We start from the raw sequence: 21451 nt of genomic DNA, 5'->3' as shown, positions 1-21451 counted from the left end.
CTCACACAAGGCCCTGATTGATGGGCTGGCGCCACCAGCAGGAATTATTTACCTGGCAGCAGCAGGGGGATGTCTGCAGCTGGAATTAGGACATTACATGTCCCACAGCCTGAGGGAAGTGAAGAAAGCCTGGTTTGATTCTTGGCAGGAGCTCCCTACCCTCATCTCCTCATCTCCAGGAGGAGATCTGAGTGCCCAAAGATCTGTGAGAGGACCAATAAATTTCAAATTACTTCAAATATCTCTCCACTGGGTGTACAATGGGTGAGAGAGAGGAGAGGAACACTACAAAGGGACTGAGGACTGAGCACAGGTCCCAGCTCCTGGATGAAGGCAACCACAGCCATTACCAGTGTGACCAAATGCCTCATCCTCCAACTCTCAGCACCAAACAGCTGCAGCCTGAACCAGCAAACAGCAGGGCTTGTATTGTGCAGTGTGCAGTTTTGAGTTTTAGAAAAGGAAAACAAAAAAAAAAAAAAACAAAACAAAAAAAAAAAAAACCAAAAAAAAAAAAAGAAGAAAATAAAAAAGGAATCTTGTTGCAGCTCACACTAGGCCTGTTATTTACCCAGGGATAAATATTGACCCAGTCCTGTGTGTGTGTACACAATAGCCTGCCAGGACAGTTGCTTGCAGGAAGTGGAATTTTAGTTTAAAGGCATTAATTTACCTGCCAGGCAGGAATGCAGCTGCCAGGGTGAGGGCAGGATCTGCCCCTGCACACCCTGGACCCTCATCCCAGCAGGATCCCCATGAGGGGAGGCTGGCACAGCTGCCAACTTCTGAGGCAGCTCAGAAATTTCTGGGAACTTCAAGAGCCAGACCTTCATCATGTCAACTGCATTCTGCAAATGTCTGGCCCCAGACAAAAAGGACTGGAAACTACACATGCCCAACCTCTGGGACACCTCCTGGTTGTCCCCATGTGGACATTTTTCTGGAATAAACTTGCCTTTATTCTGGAATGGAATGTCTATACTGGGATATATTCTTGTCATGGTTCCTGTGTAAACAAGCCTTAAAAATGAATGGAACTGGGCTTTTTTTTTTTTTTTTTCTGTTTCCATTCACCAATAAACACCCTCAAAAAGGAGTTTCCACCCTGCTCTGGGTCCTGGTAACAATAGAAGTGGGAGGATAAAATATTAACACTATTTTGCAAGAGGCAATTGCATGTAACTCCTCCAAAGAGAACAATGCTGCTCCAGGCAGGAAGGGAAACTCAAAAAATCTTGGCTCCTGCACTTTTGGGAACACAAAGCTTTTCTTTTTAAGTTTTGCCACGTTGCTTGGGGCAGGTCAGACCAAGGGAGTCCAGCCTGTGACACCAGGGATTGGTACTGGCCAGGGAGCACCAGGACCAGAACATGCTGTGCTGGATGCCAGTGGGAGCAAAATAAAAGGGGTTGGTGAAGTCAGGCAAATATTTAAAAAGGGCTGTGCCTGAGCCAGGTTCATTTTCAGGGGCTGAGAAGGCTGCAAGCAGCCCCTGTGTCAGCACATAGTGCAACACAAAGAGGGCTCCCCCACCTCAGCCCTGCCTCTGCTCAGGCTGCAAACAGCAGCAGACATGAAACCTTTCAGCCCTGGCAGTGGATTTCAGTTTTCTCAGGTTAAATGCACCTCCCTGAATAGTGGAGCTACAGGGAAGTGTTTCTTTCCTGATGGGCTGGGGGAGATGAGCAGCCTCTTGCTATGTCATAATTGGGAAAACACACTGATTTTTTATTATTATAATTTGAGCAAAAAAACTTCTCAGCCATCTTTCCTCAAACAGCAGTTCAGCTAAGCACAAGGCCTGGACTTAGCTTCTAAGTGTAGCTAGGAAATGGCATTTGCAGAAAATCCTGATAGCAGAGAAAACACTTGGAAATGCTCTATCAAAGTTTGAATTCCAGCCCCTATTTTTCTCACCTAGAGGGCACACAGCATATTGGTCTCTCACCACTGGGAGGGCTCCAAAGAGGATGCACAAGAAGGCAGGAAAATGGACAGGAAAATAACTCTGAGTGTCCCCCTTAGAGCTCCAGATCTGCCCCGTGGGGCAGCAAAGGCTACAGTTCTGAGGGCATCAGCAAGTAGTCATCATTCAGGTTCTGTTCTGCAGCAGGTCATCATCTGGAGGAGCAAACTCATACAGGAGTTGATTCTGAGCCTCTTCTCTGGATTTAAATTATGTATTTCTGTGGGGAAGAGAACGCAAGGAGGAAAAGTCACCTTGCTGTGATGCATCTTCGTGAGATATTGCTAAGCCTGGGAAAGCTGAAAAGGTCACAGAGCTGGGAGGGACCCTCAGGGATCAAATCCAGCCCTGTCCCTGCACAGACCCCCCAAAAACCCACCCTGACACCCTTGGGAGCTCTGTCAGTGAGGGGCTGGGAACACAAACCCTGTGAGGAGCCCCTGAGGGAGCTGGGGGTGCTCAGCCTGGAGAAAAGGAGACTCAGGGGTGCCTCCATCACTCTCTGCAGCTCCTGAAAGGTGCCTGTGCTCAGCTGGGGCTGGGCTCTGTCTGCAGGAACTGACAGAACCAGAGCACACAGCCTCGAGCTGTGCCAAGGGAAATACAGGTTGGATATTGGGAAAGAAATCTAGGTTGGATATTAGGAAAAAAATATACGTTGGATATCAGGAAGTTGGTGAGATCCTATCCTATAGGTAAGATATTAGGAAAAAACCTAATTAGGATATTGGGAAAAAATATAGGTTGGATACTGGGAAAAATTTATTATTCTTTCAGTTTTTAATGGAAAGGATTATGAAGTTCTGGAATGGCTGCCCGGGGAGGTGGTGCAGTCCCCATCCCTGGGTGTGTTTAACAAAGCCTGGATGTGGCACTGGGTGCCAGGGTTCAGTTGAGGGGTTGGGGCTGGGTTGGGCTTGATGATCTTGGAGGTCTCTGCCAACCCAATGATTCTGGAATTCTGTGAATTTTATGAATTCTGTGTCCAAACACTCCTGCAGCTCTGGCAGCCTTGGCATCATTCCCTGGGCAGCCTGGGCAGTGCCCAGCAGCCTCGGGGGGCAGAACCTTGCCCTGAGCTCCATGCCAAGCCCTGGCACAGCTCCAGCCCTTGCTGAGCTCCTGTCCCTGTCACTCCAAAGCAAGATCCATGTCCATTCCCCCTCCCCACCTTCCCTGGGCTCCTCTGCTCCAGCTGAACACACCCAGTGACAGATCACTCCATCCCCCTGGGGATGAAACCACTGAGGTCCCAGAGCCTTTTTGAGCTGCCCCATTCCCTTTTTGGGGAACTGACCAGCACAAGGACACCACAGGTGGCTTAGAGCTCTGATGTGGACTCACCATTCTGCTGGGGTGGCCTCAGCCTGGCTGCTGTCCCCTGCCCTGGAGGTGCTGGCCGTGCTCAGCTCTGCCGCCAGCTCGAACGCATCGCCCTCCACGGCGAAGGCGTCGGGGTCGTACTCGTAGGAGTAGTAGGACAGGTCTGAGTGCAGGGGGGGCCCCTCCTCGGCTGCTGGGGGAACCAGAGCGGCAGGAGCTGCAAGAGCAGGGCAGGGCAGCAGCAGGAAGGGGTTTTAGTCAAGGACACCAGGGTATTTCATTGTGATTTCAGCGTTTACCCCCAAAACCTTGGGTCCCTCCCTAATAATTCCCTCCCAGGTGTGTCAGTCACCTCTGCTTTCCCCTCCCAGCACTGTCTGCCAATTCTGGAATTCCAGAAGGGTATGGAATTGGCAGATTCAAAGGTGAAGGCAGATTAAAGGATGCCCTCTACCCCTGTGTAGCCATGATATTTTCTGAAATATCCTTTCCTTAAGATTTTTTTCCCTGAGAAGCTGAGAGGCCTCAAGAACAAAATGTAAACAATAATTATCTGCTGCTGTAAAATGCAACAGGTAAATCTGTGATTAGTCCATGTTATTTTTTTCTAATTAATGGCCAATCACATTCCAGCTGTCCAGACTGTCTCAATCAGTCACAAACCTTTGTTATAATTCTTTTTCTATTCTTAGCTAGCCTTCTGATGAAATCCTTTCTTCTATTCTTATAGTATAGTTTTAGTAGAATATACATCATAAAATAATAAATAAGCCTTCTGAAACATGGAGTCAACATTCTCATCTCTTCCCTCATCCTGGGACCCCTATGAAGGCCACCACACCCCTGGGGACATTGGGCCATCCAAGTGTCCTTTGTCCCTTTGTCCCTCCCCTCCTGTCCCTGCTTGGTGGCTCCCTGCCCCTTCCCTGCCCCTCTCCCTGGGGTTAAAGGAACACCAACCACGGGCTCAGGGAGTTCTGTTGGAGCTGGTGCTGCATTCAGAGGCCTGTGGGCCAGAATAAAGCTCTGGATCCAAACCCTCCATCAGAACCGACTCCTTTCCTTCACCTTAAAGCTTCTCCACAGAGGGAAACCTAAGGAGCAGCCCCTGCTATGGGGGGAAGCTCCATCCCAGCACCACCAGAGCTCCTGCAGGCCTGGAATTGTCCCCACGGGCCCAGCTGCAGCACCCAGCCAGCCTAAAGGGTCTGTGGGGTGAAACACCACACACCCACAGCCAAAAGGGTCTGTGGGGTGAAACACCACACACCCAGCCAGCCCAAAGTGTCTGTGGGGTGAAACAACACACACTCAGACAGCCTAAAGGGTCTGTGGGGTGAAACACCACACATCTCACAGCCAAAAGTGTCTGTGGGGTCAAACACCACACACTCAGACAGCCTAAAGGGTCTGTGGGGTGAAACACCACACATCCCACAGCCAAAAGTGTCTGTGGGGGAAAACACCACACACCCAGCCAGCCAAAAGTGGGGTGAAACACCACAGTGCCACTATTTGGTCAAGCAGCAAGGGCCAGACAAGCTCAGGCACGTCCTGTCTGCAATATTGGTAGTTATTCCAATACCAGGGAAGGTATTGGTGGGGTTCATAGGGGAGGGGAGAAGCTGCTGCAAAAGGAGTTTTCTATTTCCCAGTCTGAGAAATTGGAATAAAATGAAAGAGGGGGAAGAAAGAGAGGGGAAATAAGGAAGAAAAGGGAAAACAAAGGGGGAAGGCAAATAAAGGTGGGAAGAGGGGGAAACAAGGAGAGGAAATGAGAAAACAAGGGGGGGAAGAAGAAGAAACAAGGGGGAAAAGAAGGAGAAACAAGGAGAGAAAGAAGGAGAGAAAGGAGAAACAAGGGGAGAAAGAAGGAGAAACAAGGGGAGAAAGAGAAAGAAACAAGGGGGAAAAGGGAAATAAAGGGAGGCAAAGGGCAATGTAATTTGAAAAATGTCTCCTTTTCCAGCATGGAATTAACTGAGGTGCTGAAGTTCAAGCCCATCAGCCTGAGAGCTGCACACAGTGAGATGAAAGTGTCGTGCAGAGGGCAGATGGCACAGGGGGTTCACTCTGCACCCTGAAAATCTCCCCTCACCAGACACCTCAGGTTAGGAGAGCCCCATCTCTATGGGGACGTGTCCTGTGTGCCCTCAGCTGTGCCTCATTCCATAAAGCAAGTGACAAAGCTGCAGGGACACCCTGAGGGAACAGCTCACCCAGTCACTGATCAGTGCAGGCAGCCAATTTTCTTTTGGGGAAGGTTTTGAGGCCAGGAAGCCACAGCAGAGCCATGGACTCCAGCCTGGATGAGGAGCTGAGGCACCTCTGCCCCAGCACAGTCACACAGCACTGAAATCTCCATCACTTTGTGTAGGGACAGCCCAGCACAGGCAGGAGCAGGAATTTCTCCTTTTCCCACTCCCTGCAGCCTGTGCTGACACTGGCAGGTCCCTCTCAGCAGGCTGTGCCTCTGTGCTCCCTACCCAGAGGGCAAAACTGCAAGATAAAGGGCAATGTAGTTTGAAAAAAGTTCCCCTTTTTGAGCACTGAGGTGCTGAAGTTCAAACCCATCAGATAAAACTTCCAGGAACAGCAGCAGATTTGTGTTTCCTAAAGTGCTCCTCGAGCCAGCTCAGCTGTCCATCCTTCCTGTGTACACTGCTTTAATCCAAACCAAAGCAAGCTCTGAGGCAGAATTATTGCAGGGGAGGAAAAATCCCCAGCCTGCCCAAAGCTGGCTTGATTTAGAGAGAACACTCATCAAGGCCTTTGAAAATGTTTGTTCTCTAGAAAGAAAATATCTGAAGGATCTTCCCTGTTGCCTCCCACATCCTCCCAGCTCTGGGCAGGGGAGTCAGGCTCTGTTCCCTCCTTCTTGGCCTCCTCCCTGGGAGAACCTGCCAGAGCATGAGCTCCTTCTATGAATGGGTGATTGCTGGGATGGGATGAACATCACAGGCCTGACTCTTCCCAGGAATTCAGCTCTGGAGCTCAAGCAAAGAGCACAGGCTGAGGTTTCCTGCTGCACACAAACCACTGCCCCAGCCCCAAATGTTTGTGCCACGGCCAATGTTTGCTGAGCAGGGATGGGGGGAGAGGGAAAACCAGCCCTGTGCCAGCTCAGTCAATCCTGAAAGAGCTGCAGCCCTGTGGGGAACACACCAGCCAGGGAATTTTGGGGATGATTTCACCTGGAAGCAGAGCTCAGGCTGATGCTCCTGGTAGGAGCTGGTGTGGGTGATGGCATTTAATTAAAAAAAAAAATAATCCACAAACAAAACACCACCACCAAACAAAAGTGTCATAATTCCACATAGAACTTTCTCCCAGTTCCAGCCATTGGCCTTTTCTGATTATTGGAGAAGAATTGTACAAAGAGCATGGCTGTGGGGAGAGGCAGGGGGCCAGAGAGCTGAGCCTGGGGGGGTTCCTGCTCTGATACCCCAGCACTGCTGCCCCACACACCTGGATGTTGTTTTCCACCAAATCCATGCAGAATCACAGCAGTGATGGCAAAATATTGTCCTCCAACATCAGTGGCTGTGCCTTGAGTACCTTTGGCACAGATTTATCTTACAGTTTTACTTTGGACAGGGAGCACAGAGACACAGCCTGCTGAGAGGGACCAGCACAGGCTGCAGGGTGTGGGAAAAGGAGAAATTCCTGCTCCTGCCTGTGCTGGGCTGTCCCTACACAAAGTGATGGAGATTTCAGTGCTGTGTGACTGTGCTGGGGCAGAGGTGCCTCAGCTCCTCATCCAGGCTGGAGTCCATGGCTCTGCTGTGGCTTCCTGGCCTCAAAACCTTCCCCAAAAGAAAATTGGCTGCCTGCACTGATCAGTGACTGGGTGAGCTGTTCGCTCAGGGTGTCCCTGCAGCTTTGTCACTTGTTTTATGGAATGAGGCACAGCTGAGGGCACACAGGACATGTCCCCATAGAGATGGGGCTCTCCTTACCTGAGGTGTCTGGTGAGAGGAGAGATTTTCAGGGTGCAGAGTGAATCCCCTGTGCTATCTGCCCCCTTTTATCTCACTGTGTGCAGAAGAACAGCAGAGTTAGTGATGTGTGGGAGCAATCAAGGCACCACTGCATCACAGAGACACCATCAGAGCTACAGGGGATCCCACAGGCTCCAAAATCCACCCAGATCCTGGTGGCCAAGGAGTGACAAGGACCTCAGGAAAGGCACAGCCAGAAATTCAGTGAGATCCCAGTCAGTAATTCAGCTCCTTCTCAAGGGTTTTCTATCCAAACAAATATTGCAGCAGGCTGTGAAGGCACACGAGCACACCCAGAGCTGGGCCCACTCATCACAATCCTGTCCCACCCTTTGGAGACTCAGTAATTCACCTGAGAAGGAACAGCTGAGGAAGGGGATTCACACAGGAGTTATTACAGCTGAGTCCTGTCACCCTGCACACTTCCCTGGCAATCAGAGCATCTACAGATGCAAAGAGGATCCCACCCATCTGCTCAAAAAAAGTTTTAAGGTCAAACCTCAGCCGTTCTGCCTCTCTGCAGACTTTGGGAAGGCATTTTAAAATGTTCTGACAACAGCAACAGAGCTGCATCCTGACCTTTCAGGGCCATCTCTGTTCAATTACTCATCTTGAACAGCTGGAATTTATTCCTGCAAACCCACTGGCGTGTGTGGAACTTCACTGTGGGTCCAGAGGGAGCCCCAACACATCCTGTAATTCCCACTGATGGCTGGGAGGCTGCTTGCTCCTCAATCAAAGAATTCAATTAAAGCATCCACCAGCCCAAGCTGAGCTGCATGGCAAACTCAGGAGGCTCCCAGACAACACAAACACCACGTGCCTCCCTGAAAACCCAGCATTTCCTGCAGATTAACACACCCAGATGGTTTCACACCAACCTGCCCTAAGCTTGATTCGGCTCCTGGAGTTTTGCAGCCCTTTAGGAAGTCCCAGATTCAGGCACGGCTCAGCAGAGCCCCTGCTGGAGCACCTGAGCCGACTTAACCCCATCACATGCTCCAGCAGCCCAGGAGAGGCTGCCTGAGGAGGGGCTCATTCATGTGCTGCTCTTTGATTCATGTCCCGTGTGCTTGACCTGAGAGGAGCCCTGAGGATTAATGAAAATCACATGCTGGGCCCTTTTCCTGGGGTGGGATTTAGTCAGATTGATTCCTGAATGCTCATTCTGCCATGGCTGCTCCCAGCTCAGCATCCTCCTGCCAGGAAATTTGGGCACTCCCAGATGCCAGGACAAAGCCAAGTGCTTGTGCTTTGACAAAAAATCCCTGTGGCACTCAAGTTTGTCCATCTAAAATCTGAATTAAAATGCCACACAAAATAATCAGATTTTCCCCTTGAGCTCCTTCTGAGCCAGCACTGTTTCTGCCAATTCAGAACAAAAACCACAGAGGGATTTTCCTTTTACTTCAATGCAGATTATTTCAAAAACTCTGTTCTAAACATTTTTTTGATTGTGGATTACCATCAAGTTCCATCATTTCTTTCCCCCAGGTAATCATATCAAATTTTCATTTGAAAATTATGTAATGGCAGCCCCATTTTTGTAGACCTTGGTGTGGCCTCACATTCCAGCAGTGCCCAAATGAAACACTTTGGGAATGCTGCTTGAAAGGGTTCAGATTGCAAATTTTCCATGCTGAGCACATGGCATGTGTATAGAATAAAGGGCAATAAGATATAAATATATTCACAACAAGCCCAGGAAAAAAAAAAAGGGGGAGGAAAATAGTAGAGATATTAAATACTAAGACTGAATGACCATTAGAAAATGTGATAATGGAATATTCACCATATTTTTGCACCTTAATAAGAAAACTGTCCATCAGCTGCTGTCCAGAAAGTAAAGAACAGATTGGTGTCTCCTTTTGGACATTTGTTAGTCTGACTCTGGTGCACAAGGAGGACATGAGTAGCCACAAAGCTCCTGAATTTAATTCTTCTCCTGAAGACTTGAACTGGTTTTACCAATTTGTTGGGAGAGTTGGAGGCCAGGGGAAAATTAATGAGTGGAAAGCAGCCAGGAAAAAAATCTAGACCAGTTTATTTACTAGAAACAGCATGAAACAAGCTATTCTATTGACCCTCCACTGCTTCTTGGTGAGATTTATTGTGAGCCATGAGCGAGTTCGACACGAGCCTTGGAAAAAAGTGCATGAACATAAGCACCAAATAAAATGAGCAGCCAAATTCCTGGCTACTCCATCCACTGACCTTAACATTTTTGTTCATTAAGGCTCTTTATTCCAAACAGAGAGAACCAAGGCTGCCAGCCCCATTTTTGTACAGAACTGCAGGGACAAAGTTAATCCACCTGGATTTGAGTCCTTGCAGTGGTTTGGGCTCTTGTCAGTTGTTTGTTGGAACACATTACATCAGCCTGGCTTTCAATGGGATCTTTCCAGCTTAATAGTGGAAGAAAAGATCACAGAGAGTGTGTTGTTCAAACACAGCAAGGCTGAGAAAATAGGAGGGTCAGTTGTCCACTCCTACAAATAATTATCTAAATCCTGCAGGTGCTGAGCTGGGCAGGATTCCTGCATGATTTCCTGGAAGGAAAAGTAGGAGAGCTGTCTGCTACTGAATACCTCTCATCCTCAGCTTCCCTGACCTCTTCACTTTTTTCTGATTTCTGAATATTCTATCTTTTGTATAAGATGGAGAAATTTAGCATCTTTATTTAAAATGTGATTGAGAGCCACTTGTACTTAGTACAGAGATAGGACAAACTTTAACTCTATTTAAGAAAACCTTTGGATAAATGCAAAAGTATTGCATTACCTGCTGGGGTCTGGGGAACACTGGGCTGCTCAGCTGTGTGGGAGTGTGCCTCCCTTTCCTCTGGCAAGTTCTTGGCTGCAAATACGAAGAAAAATAAACTCATTTGTCACATAATTCGTTAATAATGCCTCTTTAGTAAAGGTTTGCATTTCCAGAGGTGGAGTAATCAGTTCCCTGATATACTACACTCCTTGAAAGCCCATGCAGAATCTCCAAAGCTTGCTTTAATTTTGGATTTAATTTTTATCCAGGAATATTCACTTCAGATCAAACAGTATCACCCATTTTCTCTTCAATTCATTCTGACTGGTAAAACATGTATCCATGAGAACAGAAAACCAGTTTTTCCAAGCTGAAAAGCAGCTGCCCTTATCCCTTAATCTATGTACAATGAACAGCAAAATAATAGCACAGAGCAAGTTCTGAATCAGAGAACTCTGAATCCCTACCACACGTATGGAATATTAATTTGCTCAAAGGACGATTTCTGACATCCAGCAGCTGAACCATGACAAAAAAAAAGGGAAGGAAACGAAACCTACAGGCAGAAGAACACTGAGACATGGGCATCTGCTCTATCCTGGTGTTGTTCCTGCAGGATGCCACCTCCATCTGGCAGTGGTTGGGGTAGATGAGGCCGTCGGAGGCGCACACGGGCTCGCCGTCGTAGCCGCAGTCCCGCGAGCACAGGCACTGCTCGAAGTGCTCGTCCTCCAGGCAGCCAAAGATGTTGTTGCAAGGGCCAGAGTGGACAAATCCTGGGGGTTAAACAATTCCCAGTCAGTTTTGCACAGCACAGGGAGGGTGGAATGGAAATAGTTCACCGATGATTAAATTTTGTGTTGAATTCTCAAGGATTTCTAAGAGGGATGTACAAATTTAGCGAGTTAAAAGCTGTGGGAACAAAGTTGCCTTTTTGAAGGAGCCATGGTGCAACAGCTTCCTGACTTGGGATAAAGCAGCTGGTTTTTGGCCACAGAGCACAGAAAGGAACAACAGCTTCTGGGGCAAGTTATTCCTTTCATGGATGTATGAAATTGTTCAATCTTCCTACAGATAATTGTGGAACTCCACTGCAAAGTATTGGAGAGAAAGAAAACCAAATTACATGGTGAGGATTTTTTACCTCCTTGTTTACTGACACACCTCCCCTTGTGAAGGTTCTTCTAGAATTAGACATTTTTCTTGCCTCTGAAGCAAATCACAGTCACTCTGGTGCCTGAAGAGCACCACTGCTCTGTTTGTCCTGACTTTAACACTGCCAAACCCCCAAATCTTTGTGAAATTTCCACTAACACAGAGAGGGAAACACAACATTTGTCTAAATAGAATCTATAATATTATATAATATGATATAATAATATATAATTTTATATATTTATATAAAAATATAATATAGAAATGATATTATTTTATTGTACTAACACAGAGAGCAAAGCAAACAATTTTTCTAAATATAATTTATAATATGATATAATACATAATTTCATATATTTATATAAAATATAATATAAAATTATATAATTTAATTTTACTAACACAGAGAGGGAAACACAGCATTTGTCTAAATCTAATTTATAATATTATAAATAATAATAGAATAATATAATAAGTAATATATAATAAATATAATAATATAAAGAATAAGATATAATTGTATATATTTATATATAAATATAATATAAAATATTATAACTCAGAATATAAATGTTCTGAGTCCAGAACAGTTGTGGGTCCCATTTTTCTTAAAGATCTGTGTGGTTTTGGGGTAACTCACCAACCCACTGGCTGGCTGAGCTTTCCACCTCGTTGCAGGTCGGGCCATCACAGAGCTCCCTGGCCAGGGGGCTGTTCTCACTCACATTGTAGAAACGAGTGGCTTCAAAAGCTGCAGCAAGGAGGAGAAATCACAGCTGAGCCCCCTGCCTGGAGATCTGATCAATCAGGGATCAGAGGGGAACAGGCACCAACCTGGCTCGTAGTAATCGTACACCTTGATGGGAACTGGGGCTGTTTTCCCCACTATGTGCTCTCTGAAAGCTTGGAACTTCACACAGGTCATGCACTGGCTGGGAATCTGTGAGAAATGGGGTAAAACACTCAAAAACTACGCTTGAAAATGAACACAGCACATGCCCCGAATGCCAAGCGCAAAGACACCTACAATACCCCAAGAACAGAGACAATGAATAAAAACCAAACAGGGTGAACCAAACCTGGATGCTTTGCTGACCTTTAAAACACATTTTTGCCACAGACACTCCAGCTGTGTTCCCTGGCTTGCCCACAACCACAGACAATTTCCTGCTGCTGATCAAGCCAAGAGAGATCTCACCTTCCACTCTCAGGTCTGTGCTGAGATTTAAATTATTCTGCATTTAGCACTGCTAGTTGGACCTGAAAATCAGATTATTTCAAGGCAAAAATCTAAGTGATATCCACCCAAAACTACTCCATGGGGTGAAGAAAATCACCTGCCTCTGTTATACTTTGGTTTCCAAGCAAAACCACAACCCCACCTGCAGCAAAAGAAACTCAAGCAAAAATCACTTAAAGCTGCAGGGTGATCCTCACCCCTGAGGGATCCCAACCCTACCTGTGCCTCATTCCCTGCTCATTTGCCTCTCATTAAAATCCAACATAATTATAAGAAACAAAGCCATTACCTCATCAAAATAAAACAGGACTTTTCTTCCATCCACTTCATATCTTTTTAACCCAATTTGCTTGTTCATCAATAACTGTGGGCAAAAAAAAAAAAAATTAAAAGTCATCGTGTTCAGTTTAATCTCATTTTATAGAAAACAGGTAGAAATGAGAGAATAAGATTTCACGCTACTTAGAAAACTCTTCAGACAATAAACTCCAGGGATTTCTTCTGCTGGAAAATGGAGTTTCCATAAGAGAGGAAAAATGCAAAGGGATTGAAATTGCTGTCACATGACAGAAAGGGAAAAGCCACTTCTGTGTCCTGCTGAGGAATTCTTGCAAGAGAGGGAAAATGCAAAGGGATTGAAGTTGCTGCCACATGACAGAGGGGGAAAAGCCACCTGTGTGTCCCTGCCTGTCCTGCTGAGGAATTCTTGCAAGAGTGAGAAAATGCAAAGGGATTGAAGTTGCTGCCACATGACAGAGGGGGAAAAGCCACTTCTGAGTCCTGCTGAGGAATTCTTGCAAGGTGCATCAGCTGAGGGCTCTTCCGTATCCCCCTGGGACTCTGCTGCTGCCTCATCCATGATCTCACCCAGCAGCTCCCAGATTGTTTTCAGTGCCAAGGCTCCAGCAAGACCCCAGAGACTCCAAACCACTCAATGAAGGCTCTTATTTATTTTACACCCCTCAGACCACCAGGAAATCTCCCTGGGTATTGAAGGTCCCCTCCTCCCAGCAGCTGAAAAATCCAAAACATTCTTCTGCCAGGAAAATTAATCCTCCCATTTGAGAAGAGCAGCCATTTGAAAAAGCCCCAGGCACCCTCCCTTTGACAAATGGGGTCAGGCCAGGCCTCTGCTCCTCAGCTTCTCTCCCTTCCAGGCCCCAAATTTGGAATTTGGGGTCTGCATTGTACCAGGCAGGCCCACAGACCCACTTCTTCTTATATTTTTATCTTTTTATGCTTTTTATCTGCACACCATCTAAGGGCACTTCCCACATCTCCAAAACTTCATTTTCAATTTTCCAAAAGTTCCTCCCATGATTTCTGCCCTTGGAACATCTCAACACGGTGATTGTCCTGCCTGATCAAGCATTACTATTTTGATAATTTGTATTAAAATGCATCTGGCATGTGGAAAATACTTAAAACTGAAGCTGGGGAGGATGAGGGTTTGTGGAAAAGGATTTTTGTGTTTTAATCAAAGTTTGGAGAGCCAAGATAGGGCCAGAGCACTCTATTCTATAATTCTATTCTCTAAACTGTCCCATTACTTCAACCTCTGTTAGACAACCCCATTTTTAAACATATTCTTGTGGGGGTATTTTGTGAGTTTTTGTTTGTTTGGGCTTTTGTGGGTTTTAGGGGGTTTGTTTTTGGTTTTTGGTGTTTTTGTTTCTGTTTTGTTGTTATTTTGGTTTTAATGTTCTCAAGTTACTTTAAGATCGTAGGCTAAAATCTCTGTGAAAATGAGAACAAATAATTATAATTATTATTATTTTCATAATAATAATTATTATTATGAATAAACCTAATAATTATTATATATAATAATGTAATATTAATATATCTTATTATATATATCTTAAGTTACTCTGAGATCACAGACTAAAATCTGTGGAAATGGGAACAAATAATTATAATAATTATTATATATATTATGATATATATTATATAGTATACATCATATATACTGTATACTATAAAATATATAATATTAATTATAAAAATAATTACTACTAACAAATATTGTAATGATAATAATAATAGTAATAATAATAACAACTACAATTATAATTTAGATTGACACAAAACAAGCAGCACTGCTTCTTTCTGAACACTGAAATTTGCCCAAACCTGCCACCAGCAGAGTGCTCCAACTTGTAACCCCTGCTCCTCCTGTAACAAGCCAAGCACCATCTCTTTAAGCCCCCCACAACATGGGAAGGGCCAATTTAATTTGTCCTTATAATTTTAGGGCCCTGCTGGTGGCTGTTATCCCTCAGCAGCCCATGGCTGCAGACAGGACTTTTATGAGGGCCTGGAGACGCCGGCGCCACCGGGAACTGCTGGGCTCAGCTAAAAGTGCATTTTTCTGCTGGGGTTTGATCTATCCCAGCCCAGGGTGACCTCCTGACCCTGTCGACATCCAGCATTATTAGGAGGATTTGTGGTGGGCTGTGCACAGAGCCCTCATTAAGCACAGCTGCCCTGGGGCTGCACGTGGGGCTGCTCCCAGCCTGGGCTGAGGGAAAAATCACAAAATGCCAAAAAAATGCCAGAAAATGCTGATTTACAGCCCAGCCCCTCCACAGCAGGGCAGGGAAAAGGCAGCAGGGACAGAGGTGGGACTTGGCTCTGCTCAAGGTGGGGTCCAAAGTACGCGGTGAAGCTTCAGGGGGTGAATTTTGTGTTGGGCCCTTGTTTGATAGCCATGAAGAAATCCCCAAAAGGGATGGTTGGAAGGGACCTTAAAACTCATCCCAGCCATGGCAGGGACACCTTCCACTGTCCCAGGCTCCTCCAAGCCCTGTCCAGCCTGGCCTTGGGCACTGCCAGGGATCCCAGAGCACAGCTGCTCTGGGAATTCCATCCCAGCCCCTCCCCACCCTCAAAGGGAGCAATTCCTTCCAAATATCCCACAGAAATCTCCCCTTTTCCAGTGGGAGCCATTCCCTGGGTCCTGTCCCTCCAGGCCTCGTCCCCAGTCCCTCTCCTGGAGCCCCTTTAGGGCCCTCAGGGGGCTCTGTGATGTCCCTGGAGCCTTCTCTCCTGCCAGGGAGCAATTCCTGCCCAATATCCCATCTAAATATGATTTTTTCCCATCTAAATGGGATTTTTTCCCATCTAAATTTCATTTTTTCCAGTGGAGGCCATTCCCTGTGTCCTGTCCCAAGTCCCTCTCCTGGAGCCCCTTCAGGCCCTGCCAGGGACTCTGAGCTCTCCCTGGAACCTTCTCTTGTCCAGGTGAGCACTCCCAGCTGTGCCAGGGAACAATTCCTTCCCAATATTCCATCTAAATGGGATTTTTTTGCCATCTAAATCTCACTTTTTCAGTGGGAGCCATTCCCTGTGTCCTGTCCCTCCATGCCTTGTCCCCAGTCCCTCTCCAGCTCTCCTGGAGCCCCTTTTAGGCCCAAAGGCTCTCAAGGTGGCAAAAATTTTATACCTCTTCAGTTAAATAGTCCTTAAAAAAATAAATCTTTGCAGCATAAGAACCCCAGCAGTGAATGCAACGTTCCACAAAATGTAATGAGTTGTAATGAATGGAATACTCCCACAAATATAAAGCAAAGCTCAGGATTTCAGTTCATCTGCCCTGAAGGGCTGGCTGGGCACGAGGCACATTCTGTCCACCTCAGCTTGGCTGCAAGAAACTCCATGTTCTCCCAGAGAGAAGGAAAAAAAATAATAAAAAGGGCAAAAAATTCCAAGACACAGAGCCTCCAAAGAAATGGGATCCAGATGTTGGAGATAACACAGCTCACTAAGCAGCCATAAACAGCTCCTGTTAGAGCACATTTGCACCTCAGCTTTTCCAAGGGCTCTCAGTTAATTACTGTGCACTGGCTCAGGAAAGCCTTGGCTTGGCCAGGCTGGGTTTGCTCAGCTTGCTCTGTTGCCTCATTTCAGAGAGATTTTTTGACAAGTGGAATCTCTTCCTCCCCTGTCCCAATTTTAATTGCATCTTTTCAGTGCTCTGACACTCAATGGGCTCTTCTTGCACCTCAGAGGGAACCCCTCCCAGGCAGAGATCCACATCCAAACACTGCACCCCCATCCCAGTGATCCCATCCCATCCCACTGATACTATTGATCCTATCCCATCCCATTGATCCCATCCCACCCCATTGATTCCATGCCATTGATCCTATCCCATCCCATCACATTCATCTTATTGATCCTATCCCATCCCACCGATCCTATCCCCATGGATCCCACTGATCCCATCCCATCAATCCCATCCCACTGATCCTATTCCATGGATCCTATCCCATCAATCACATCCCATCCCATTGATCCCATCCCATGGGTCCTACCCCATTCTATTGATCCCATCCCATCCGAATCCCATCCCACTGATTCCATCCAAATCCCATCCTATTGTTCCCATCCCATTGATCCCACCCAATCCCACCCCATTCCAATCCCATCCCTTACCTGCTCCAGGCTCTCAATATCTGCCCGAAACCCCGAGAACAGAGGCACTTCCAACACAGCCATGTTTGAAGATCCAGAGTGCAGCCATCTTCCCATGGGAACAAAAAGAGAGAAAATGGGAACAAACTCAAGATCCATGGACAACTCAGAATGGAGAAACCAACTCCAGAATTTAAAAAAAAAAAATCATATTAAAAGGCTCTCCTTGTTGAAATGCTTGGGGAAAGCCATAGGCCACAAGTTGGTTTTTAAAAATCCTCTTTTCTGCTTTTATTTAACAAAATGATGCCCAGCTCACAGGGGGTGGGAGATGTCCTGGAACACGGATGCAGAAAAGCAGAGGGATGCAGCCACCTGTGGGGCTGATTGCTTTATCTTTCAATTAATCACTGAGAAAATACACTTGGGAAGGAAATAAACCCCTGGAGTAGAAGAAACTTCTGCTCCACCCTGAGAGAAGGGCTGTGGATGGACTGTGGTGGGAGAGGGATGCTAATTCCCAACACCAGGCAAGGTCATTCAGTCCTGGGCTTTCATAAATGCCTGTTTCACCCCTGGCACTGAGAAAAGGGCTTTTGCTAATGAATCAGCAAAGTGGTGTTAAATCACTGTCTGTATCATCCTCTAGAGCATAACTGAAAACTCAGAAAAAATCTCTGAAACTGAGTTGTTATAAATGTGCACAAAACCCCCACACAGAAAGGTGTGGAGAGAAGGGCTGTTGGGGCAAAATCTCAATTTTGCCACACCCCAGCCCAAGGCTCACAGTAGCATGAGGTGGCTCTGGGTGAGGCACTCAGGGTTCCCAGAGCCATTAAACCTCCTCAATTCCCATCTAACTCCATGCTCCTCTTGGTAATGGGCATCAAAACATGCAAGAGCATGCAAAGTGTATTCAAACAGAGCCACACTCCCAAATAAATCATCCAGGATCCCTCAATTCCCAAATAAATTATCCAGGATCCCTCAATTCCCAAATAAATCATCCAGGATCCATCAATTCCCAAATAAATCAGCCAGGATCTCTCAGTTGCCATCTGACTCCACACTCCTCTTGGTAATGGGCACAAAAGGATGCAAGAGCATGCAAAGTGTATTCAAACAGACCCACAGTCCCAAATAAATCATCCAGGATCCCTCAATTCCCATCTAATTCCATGTTTCTCTTGGTAATGGGAAGAAAAAGATGCAAGAGCATGCAAAGTGTATTCAAACAGAGCCACAGTCCCAAATAAATCATTCAGGATCCCTCTGCCTGCATCTCCCCAGCCTCTGTTACACATCACAGCTCTGTTTTCCACCATGGGCTCTCCCTAACCCTTCAGCAGTGCCCCAGGGATGTCACTGGCCATGACAACACTTCATCACATCCTGAGAACACCCCGAGCTCCAAAATAGCTCACTTGTCATCCTCAGCTGCACTCCTCTCCTCACACTGCCCCAGCAAGATGATGATGATGGAGCTGAGAGCATCATTACAGGGAGAAAGGGAGGAAAGGAAGATTTCATTTGCTTTTGTTTCCTTTCCAAGCAATCCATCTCCCTGCACTGGGCTTCCTCTCAAATTTCTGCCTCAGCTGCAGCAATTCCCAGGGCAGGAGTTTCAGAGCTATCAGCAGAGAGCTTGTGCTGATGCAGGGCAGCCTCCTCAGCATCTGACAGCACTGTGGAATTTGAGCCTCTCCCCAAAACAGGCTGAGGGCTCGGGCAGGGGGAGAGGAGGTTGGCACAGTGACACTTGGGGGCAGTGCCTGTGCCACAACACAGCCCTGTGGGCCAGGGGCAAGTTTGGGCCAAGGAAAACAAATCCCAGCTTTTCCTGGGGCCCTGCAGCTCTGCAGTCCCTGTGTGCCCTTGCCTCTGCAGGACGGAAGGGACAGAAGCTGATAGGGGAGCCAGAGTTTCCCACTAAGCTCTGATAAGGCAGCCACAATTTTCCATTTCCATCTGAGGCACTCTCTGGAGTTCTCCTGTTGGAGGGAAGCAGCACCTGCCCTGCTCCTGGTCACAAACATGAAATTAGCTCTGAATAACAAAGTCAAGTCAGTAATATTTATAAAACTATTGACACAATTAAGATATTAGTCAACCAGCTGAATTTACCTTTCTCTTTGAAGCTTTAAAGAAAATAATCCAGAAGTTTTTCCTTTCATCCTTATACAAACAAATCACATCACATTTGTCATTTTCAGGGTTTGGAGAGGCAATAATTAACTCAATGATAAAACCTCAAGGTCTTTTTCTTATTTCTCTTATTGGCACTGAAAAGATCAAGAATGACCTTGGAATGACTCTGTCCTGCAACCCAAGTGGTGAAAATAATCCAGAACTTTTTCTTTTTATCCTTATACAAGCAAATCACACCACATTTTTCATTTTCAGGGTTTGGAAAGGCAATAATGAAACTCAGTGATAACATAAGAAGGAGTTGTCCCTTCTTGACCAGTAGGTGAAAGAAGATTCCTAAAGGCCAACCAGGTCCTAGATCTGTGTGAGCTGATTCAGTCTCAGCATCAGCTCCTTCCCCTTATTGGCAAAGCTTTAAAGCTAACACAGCCCTTGTCAATTTTAATTTTGGAGCTGTAAGTATTAATCCAGTTCTTCAGATAATCTCTTCTTCCTGGTCTGGCTCAGTGGTACTCTGGCATTGATTAAAAAATGTGCCAAAGATTGACAGACAACACTATAATATATATATTATATATAGTGTATATATCTATACACATATAGATATATACACTATATAAAATATATATATTTACAAACTACATTATGTATAAACGTATAAATATTTTATATATATAATATAGATATATTTAAAATATATATTATTATTTATTATTTATTATTAATATATATTAAATATTTAAATATTATATATTTATAGAAATTAAATCTTTATACAAAAAGGAGGGCAATAGTAAATTTCTGCCTTTTTTTTTCTTTTGAGGAAAAAGAAAATTGCTTCTGTAAGAACTGTGGATTTCTAATAAAAAAGGACTTTCCTGATGATGGAGTTTCTCTATCACCTTTGTCTGTCCCCGATACCCCTTCGGTGACAATGCACACCAAGAGCTCATTGACGAACAGGACTGGCATTTCCTACCTGGTGCAGGTCTCCAAGTAATGGAGATTATATGTATTACACTATAAGTAATACATATATATACAAACTATATTATGTATAAACATATAATATTTGTATAAAGAGGAGGCCAGCAGTAAATTTCTGCCTTTTTTTTCTTTTGGGAAAAAAAGAAAATTGCTTCTCTAAGAACTGTGGATTTCTAATAAAGGACTTTTTAAAATAAAGGACTTTTCATGCCGTCTGATGATGGAGTCTCTGTATCACCTTTGAGTGTCCCTGACACCCCTTTGGTGACAATGCACACCAAGACCAGCAAACCAAACATTCTGTGGGGGGCAGGAACAGCATTTCCCACCTGGTGCAGGTCTCCAGGATATATACACTATAAATAATACATATATTTACAAACTGTATTATATGTAAATATATAATATTTATATAAAGAGGAGGCCAGTAGTAAATTTCTGCCTTTTTTTTTTTCTTTTGGGAAAAAAAGAAAATTGCTTCTCTAAGAACTGTGGATTTCTAATAAAGGACTTTTTAAAATAAAGGACTTTTCATGCCGTCTGATGATGGAGTCTCTGTATCACCTTTGAGTGTCCCTGACACCCCTTCGGTGACAACGCACACCAAGACCAGCAAACCAAACATTCTGTGGGGGGCAGGAACAGCATTTCCCACCTGGTGCAGGTCTCCAGGATGACTTTGTACTCTCGCTGGTCCTGGTCAGAGGCCGGGTCCTCGTCGTCCCCCAGGGCCCTGTCCCTGTGCAGGGCTCCGGGGCGGCGCTCAGCGCCCGAGCGCAGCAGGGCCGGGGCTGGCAGGGGCTGCTCTGCCTTGGGCTCCTTCAGGTTCACCAGCAGCTGGAAGGCTGGCTTGGCTATGGGGTCAGGCACGTTGTAAGTGACATCGATCTGCAGCGGGAAAAGGTGAAAAAAAAATCTAATCAGGGTGGGTTATTACAGCTCCAATGTAATCTGTCACAGACATCTTTCATGAGAAATCCTTTCCTTAGGATTTTGGATTTTTTTCTCCTGAGAAGCTGGGAGGCCTCAGGAACAAAATGTAAACATTGGTTATCTGCTGCTGTGGAATGCAGCAGGTGGATTTGTGATTGGTCCCATAGAGTTGTTTCTAATTAATGGCCAATCAGCCCAGCTGGCTCAGACTCTGTCTGAGCCACAAGCCTTTATTATCATTCCTTTTTTTCCTATTCTTAGCCAGCCTTCTGATGAAACCTTTTCTACTATTCTCTTAGTATAGTTTTAATATAATATATATAATAAAATAATAAATCAAGCCTTCTGAAACATGGAGTCAGATCCTCATCTCTTCCCTCAACCTGAGACCCCTGTGAACACGGTCACAGTAACCCAATGTAATGTTGACACAAAAAATTGTCCACAAACACCCAGCATAGACACAAGACCTCCTCAGAGGGACAGGCAACAGAGGCTTTACTACATGTGGCAATCACA

At 45.7% G+C, this 21451-nt stretch overlaps 1 protein-coding gene across 1 annotated transcript in view; it reads right to left on the bottom strand.

Moving 5' to 3' along the window:
* Window positions 1-547: 547 nt before the first annotated feature.
* Window positions 548-21451, bottom strand: part of CPAMD8 (C3 and PZP like alpha-2-macroglobulin domain containing 8) — a 62529-nt gene continuing 41625 nt past the window's right edge. The window contains 9 exon segments of the mRNA XM_059489930.1: window positions 548-2186; window positions 3311-3506; window positions 10072-10146; window positions 10614-10829; window positions 11849-11959; window positions 12043-12148; window positions 12738-12812; window positions 16886-16973; window positions 20655-20887. Of these exon segments, the coding sequence (XP_059345913.1) occupies window position 2186; window positions 3311-3506; window positions 10072-10146; window positions 10614-10829; window positions 11849-11959; window positions 12043-12148; window positions 12738-12812; window positions 16886-16973; window positions 20655-20887 (1101 nt within the window). The 3' untranslated portion in view covers window positions 548-2185.

This window comes from Ammospiza nelsoni, chromosome 27 (genome assembly GCF_027579445.1).
Source record: "Ammospiza nelsoni isolate bAmmNel1 chromosome 27, bAmmNel1.pri, whole genome shotgun sequence".
NCBI classification, from domain to species: Eukaryota; Metazoa; Chordata; class Aves; order Passeriformes; family Passerellidae; genus Ammospiza; species Ammospiza nelsoni.
The sequence above is the reverse complement of the archived record's forward strand: the minus strand, read 5'-3'. Positions and strand labels throughout refer to the sequence as shown.